General features: G+C 37.9%; 1 protein-coding gene across 3 annotated transcripts in view; it reads left to right on the plus strand.

The window, feature by feature from the left end:
• card11 (caspase recruitment domain family, member 11) overlaps positions 1-1,783 on the plus strand; it is a 34,814-nt gene extending 33,031 nt beyond the window's left edge. For all 3 annotated transcript variants that reach the window (XM_067420085.1, XM_067420096.1, XM_067420107.1), the window contains one exon: positions 35-1,783. In XM_067420085.1, coding sequence (XP_067276186.1) covers positions 35-239 — 205 coding nt within the window. In that variant the 3' untranslated portion in view covers positions 240-1,783. The remainder of the gene's footprint in view (positions 1-34) is intronic.
• Positions 1,784-6,797: the final 5,014 nt, after the last annotated feature.

Here is a 6,797-nt window from a genome sequence, read left to right on the forward strand (position 1 = left end):
TTTAGTAATTGTTTGTGATGTTTTCTTCGAGCAGAAAGCTCCCTCTAAGGGTGGACTCTGAGGAGGAGTTCTTGAAGATGTGTCGCTCAAAGGAGAAGGAGCTGGAGATGCTGCCGTGCTTGTACGTGGGCGTGGAGCCTGACTCATGGGGTGGGGTTGAGGATCTCGTCAAGATCATCAAGGACAAGATTTTTGAGGAGCAGAAGAAGACGGTCTGGGTGGAGCAGGACCTTCTGTAGCCTGATGACGGAAGCACCAAAACTCAGTCTGTTTGCAGCTCTGGGGGAATGCGTGCATGCAGCAGAGGCTTGTGAACAGGAAGTGACTCTGTCAAACGCCACAGCTTGGTGAGGTGTGATACTCTCTCTGCTGTCAAAAGCACACAAACACACACAGACACACACACAAACGACGACTAACACCTAAGGTTCACATAGAACGCAGTGGAAATGTTCTCATCCTGAGCTTCTTATGTATTATTCTCCTGAAGTGAAGCATGGGAACATTACCCTTCCCATCATCCACCTGTAATACTTAATATAGTGCTGCCCACTGCATATTACTTCAGTTTTATTCTGGCTGATTTGTGTATAGCTGTAAATTGAATCGGAGGCAATTATTGTTGCAAAATACAGTATGTACTTTTAATCTTTATAGGCACATTACATAAATTAATATAGGTCATTTGTCACTTCTATATTTATTTTAATGTACAGCCATTGTGTAATCTGTTTTCTAATTTGTACTTTATACAGATAACACACGTCTTTGTGCCCATTTCAGCTGCTACCTAAATACTTGCCAAGGTTTTAAGCATACTGTAGTTGACTGGCATTATATGTATATTTACGTTTTGAGCCCTTAACTGTAATTTGCTGCTTTTATGTTGGCATTATTTTGGAGTCTGTTTAAGCCGTCAGTGACGTCCAAAAGTGGGCTCTCATGTTTTCTAGATGTTATCACAGTGAGAGCTATTTTAGTTGTAAACCTTATCTTTATATTCTTATCCACGTACCATCTTTACAGACGATTTACTGCTTGCCATTTAGACATTCCTTGATTTATGGATAGCTTACAAATAGTAGAATTTTGAATGTACATTTTAGGAATGTGAATATATAAAATGTATATTTTAGGTGTTTTTTAGGAATGTGAATATATAAAATGTATATTTTAGGTGTTTTTTGTCATTCAAGTCATTAAAATTGAATGTGTAATAATTATAAAATAATTACGAGTAACACTCTATTTTTACAGTGTCATTGTTATAAATGTTACATGTACTTACTATAGTAATAACAGTAAATTATGCATAATCAAATGCAACTAAACCAGACCTAACCCTAAATCTATGGTAAGTAGTACTTAAATGTAGAATTACAGTGTAACAAGGACACCTTAAAATAACCAAATTATGAAAGAAAAATATTGGAATGATTGATGTCAACTGACCCCTGTGATTTTAAACATACAGCATACAGATGTGTACATAATTATATATAATATAATGACATTGATTGATGCCAGCAATGTCTATTATCAAGAAGACAGGTTGGTTTTAGTTAATGTTTGTATTTGTTACTTATCCAGGGGTGCATATCTTTGTTTTGAGTGGTATCAATTTTATCAATTATGTATACTTTTTTTGTTTGTAATATCCTACTCCAAGCCCTGATTTTAATTCTGTTTGTACATATTGTTTTATAAACGGACACAGGAATGTACTTCTCATCTGAAACCAATGCACAGCCTGTTTTATGTAATAAAAGGGTTTCAAAAAGCAGCATTTCTCTTTTCTGGGTTCAAACTCGCTAGATCTTCACGCACATGTGCTTCAAAAAGAAACTGACTCGTTTTTTGCTGTTGAAATGAGAACTGAAAAACAGTAAAAGGGCTTGAAAAGAGGATAAATCCTGGAGAGAGTGTGTCACGAGTAGCGCAGTGGAAATTTCAGTTGGGCCCTGACAAGCAGACATCTTGCTGCTTTATGTGGTGTTGGTGGGGGTTCCTCTCAGAGTAGCGTCACTTGCAGACAACAACTCTGACGGTAAACCAACTTTCCACTGTGATTGTAAACAACATTGCAGAGGCTCTTGGATCTGTTGCTGCTCGCTAAAACAAGGAGAAATCTGATTTAACAGGACAGGATTGTTACTTTAATGGACATGTGTTTTTCTGAATAAAACACTGTATTTGCCTCCTTTTAAATGCACAAGGTTATTATTTAGGTTTGTTAGGATTAACGCACATGTAAAAGACCAAGGGAGCGTAGAGATATACAAATATAATTTGCCCATCAATGCAAACACATTAGCCTATGTTTTGAAAGTCTTGAGCAAACAATGTTGGTTTCTGCACAAACCTGCTTTTTGTTGGTCCGCTTACTTTAGAGATTACGCACAAACTTATTTCTACCCTTTATCTTAACACATTCAAAACCCACAACATGAAAATCCAGGCTATGCGACTTTGACTATTCATTGCCATACTCCAGCGGTTTTTCTTTGTGTCTTTCTTACACCAAAGATCGCTACAGGAAATGTTGTGTGTGTCTCGTGCGTGTCAGTTCGCTGTGGCAGATGGCTTGCCAGTCTGTTGACTGCAGTGGTCCCTCCCTGCTTCCATCAGTCAAATCTGCGAGGAGCACCGGAGCTGAAATGTCATAATAGACTCTATGAAGGAGTGCGTCTGCCACAGACATCAGAACCCTTGTGTCTAGGCCATCTATCTCCCCATTTCACCCACAACCTTATAAGCCATCAGATCCCACTCATCCTTTGTTCTGAGAAGCACAAGGCGTTTCGCTCCTTTTCTAGCTGCTCACCAAAGCACAGATAAATATATTTTCCGCACAGTTAAATATGTTTTTGAATGTGCGGAGAAGGGTTGTGCCCTACAGTAGTTAACAAAAACACATTTTCAAGATCATTGCTTTGATTAGGAGAGGAAAGCTTTTCAAAGTTTTTTTTGGGGGGGATTTAAAGGGAATGAAGAAATTATGTAAAAGAGGTAGCCCTATAGAGTGGGGACGGTTGCAACACTTTTTCTTCAGTTTCTCAGAAACCTAAATTCTAATAAACCCACAATAAACCCAAATCTGTCAGCTACCCACCCACACCGCTGTAACGTGTGTATATGATAACATACATACAATTTATACACTGACTGAAATTATATAACTTATAATGCTTCATGCAAACAGTTTAGACAGTACATTACAAAACTTGCGTAGTTTGTGTAACCGCCTGCTCTAAGCAGAACTCAAACTCATGTCCGGCAACATGAAAGTCAGGCGCTCTAACAAGGAGGTTAAAGGCTGCAACAGTCGCCAGAGATCAGTGGAGTGAGGTTTACTCGCTAGCTGGCCTCCATGACATTTGCATCATTTGCATTACTGTACCATGGTTCGTGAAAATAATCCATGGTAAAACGATGTTGTCGAATATTAAATCTTTAGCTGCTTACCACGCACGCACTCTTTCACTACAAAAACTAAAATGTGTGAATTCTATAGTGTTGGAATTTACACTCACCTTCAGTGAACATTAACACTGTGTCCTAACTAAACGCAAAGTGACAAGCAACTTGTCATAATTTAACCAGAGATTAATCTTGACAGCACTTGCAAGGAAATTAATAAGTACATAATCAAATTCACAAATATTACACCATTTAAACTAATAAAAAATACATGAGTTACTAGGCTAAAACAATCATTGTGTTATAAAAATATACAATTTCAAGATCTGAGGTGAATTATCCTTTGCTGCTTTTAATATGACAAAGCTGGGAGCGCTAAATGGTATTCAAAGTAACATTAGACACTTTTAACATTAAATAAAGCACATAACACACTACCTGAGATTAACATTGCCATGTTTTGTGTTGTTGTTCCAGCCGCGACGTCGCACAAAAATAGAAACCGTTTCTAACACCATGTCCTAACTGCAAGCGACACCGCCACACGCGATAAAAGGTGTCTTTTCCATGTTAATTACCCTGTGTCCCAATTCGCATACTATCCATACTAAATAGTAATCGAAAATAAAATTAGTATGTCCCAAATCGTAGTATGTTGACAAGAGTATTCCAAAGATACCCGGATGGTTTACTATTTCCAGTCCGAAGTCGAAGTGCGGATCGATGCGCACTCTATAACGGCTGATATTGCCCACAACCCATTGCGAGTTGGACGAGGATTCGATTAGAGCTACAAACGCGGAAAAAAGCGTTAAAAACTACAAACATGATAGATGTGCGAGTCCGATGGCTAAATAAATAGGTTTAGATAAAGGGGTTTGAGTGACCAACTATCAGTATTTAACCTGACTAAAAGATTAGTATTAGTCTAACACATTATATTTCACCTGCTGCAGCATTGTGAACTTTTGTTATGACACACTTGGCCATTAACTTTTAAAAGCATCATTATATTTAAACTGCAAAAGGCAGATCAACGAGCGGCTAAATTTCTCTCCGGTAGGAAATTAAACTGAATGTGGAGGATTTGAACTGTGTGATGATTGACAAAGCAGTTTAAACAGTGACGGGATGCACGTAACTAAGCGTCAGAGTCCGTTATAGATGACGAAGTAGAATGTCCCAAAGCTTGCATATGTTTCTGCTACATACTCAAAGTACGATGTACTTTTTCTTCACAAAAAGAGTACACACTTAGTTGCAGAGGTGGAGATCCACTTGTCCGTGCAACACTTTGCGCCACACTCCACTTTATTCCTATGGGTGACGTCAAGCGACTTTAATGTGCCCGCATAGCATTCCGGTGTCATGACAAATCCTGTCCCCCTGTGAAAATCGCGCTTAGAGAGCTATTCAATTGGCTGAAAAAACTTTTCATGGGTAGAGCCTGATTACAATTCTTACAAATTCATGTTTTGATTTTTGCCATTTAAATTGTGTTAAAATAGTCTTTAATGTCTTGCAAATCATGTTTCATATACTAGTAGTATATAACTGAAGCTATAAGTTATGAAATCAAGCATATCTTAATATCTTTTTTAGTTTGCGTACGTTCTAGCTTAACATACAGCATAGCATATTAGCTTAGTTTATACACCACAGTTAGACTTACCCTAACAGCTTTTGATCAGGCATTTAAAACAGCTACCACATTGGGTCCTAAGCGCACACGATTTCACAGGGGGACAGGATTTGCCATGACACCAGGAAGGCAGCACGAAAAAATGCTGCGCATCAAAAAATCTGACCGTGGAGATCCACTTTTGCGACACGGCTGAAGCATGATGTTGTGACGCTTTCCGTCATTTCTGTATTCAAATCGGTTCAATTGCAGCGCTGCCTTCCCAGAATGCTATGCGGGGGCGTTAAAGTCCCTTGACGTCACCCATAGGAATAAAGTGGAGCGTGGCACGACAGAAGTGTTGCACGGACAAGTGGATCTGCAGCTTGACTGATTCCCATTTTTATGCAAATGATCCCGTTGAACGCAACGCGACTATCCAATAGAAGTAGAGCACATGGAGACTGGGGGAAGTCTCTCGTGGGTCGTTTGTTTTTCATTCCCTGCTGGCTCAAAAGCACGCCCATAGCGGTAAACTTGAGGAATGCCCATCATGCACAAATAAGGGGAAGCGTCACAACATCGCGCTTCAGTCGTGTCGCAAAAGTGGATCTCCACGGTAGGACATGGTGTAAGCCTCGCCTTCTTTGATTTGGTCAATATTCAATTATTTGGGGGGGGGCTTGTCCCCCTCAATTCCTATGGTGGTTACTTCCCTGCCATAAAATCAAAGTGGGACAATTCTTCTGTGTCTCTTTTTTAAATATTTGATCAAAATAACTTCTCCCTCTTGCAGCTCATCTCTGATGACATGTTTACTGCGGGACGGGGCAAACAGTCACAGCAATAGCAAACCACAACCATAGACAAAGTCCAGTTTTTGTTCAAGTCAACAGGGAATATGCAGGCTATAGGCTACAGTGGTGGAGGAAGTACTGAATCTCAGTACTTAAGTAAAAGTACAAGTAACCAGAAATATATTTACTTTAGTAAAAGTAGAAGTACTACAACGACAACCCTACTTAAGTAAAAAGTAAAAAGTACCTGATTTTAAATGTACTTTAAGTATTAAAAGTAAAAGTACAAGTAACCAGAAATATATTTACTTTAGTAAAAGTAGAAGTACTACAACGACAACCCTACTTAAGTAAAAAGTAAAAAGTACCTGATTTTAAATGTACTTTAAGTATTAAAAGTAAAAGTACAAGTAACCAGAAATATATTTACTTTAGTAAAAGTAGAAGTACTACAACGACAACCCTACTTAAGTAAAAAGTAAAAAGTACCTGATTTTAAATGTACTTTAAGTATTAAAAGTAAAAGTACTTGCATAAAAATGTATTCTCTTAATGTCTAATTCTAATTATTAAAAAGAAGAAAACAGTATGAGCGGTGGCATTTTAATTTATTATATTTTTACCTTTTATAAAGGACATTTTCCCCTAATCTTATTAAATATAGGCTTTGCTTCAGCTTTCCCTTTATATTCTTAAATTTAAATAGTAAATTAAATTAGAATAAGATACAATTGGGTTGTTACCAATCAAATTAAATAATTAACACTGAAAAACTATACTCGTTGGTCATGTCATGTGATGTTTTTTTAACTGTTATTAAATATAAAAAATAAACATTTTGAATTTTTAATGCAGTATGTTACTGAGTTTCTTTGTGTGAGCAGGGCTGATTTCTTTCCATTTCTCCTCGAGAGGCTGCGCGAGCCTCAACAGCGCAACCGTCAATTCATTAGCCTATC

Source organism: Pseudorasbora parva, chromosome 2, assembly GCF_024679245.1.
Source record: "Pseudorasbora parva isolate DD20220531a chromosome 2, ASM2467924v1, whole genome shotgun sequence".
In the NCBI taxonomy this organism is placed as follows: Eukaryota; Metazoa; Chordata; class Actinopteri; order Cypriniformes; family Gobionidae; genus Pseudorasbora; species Pseudorasbora parva.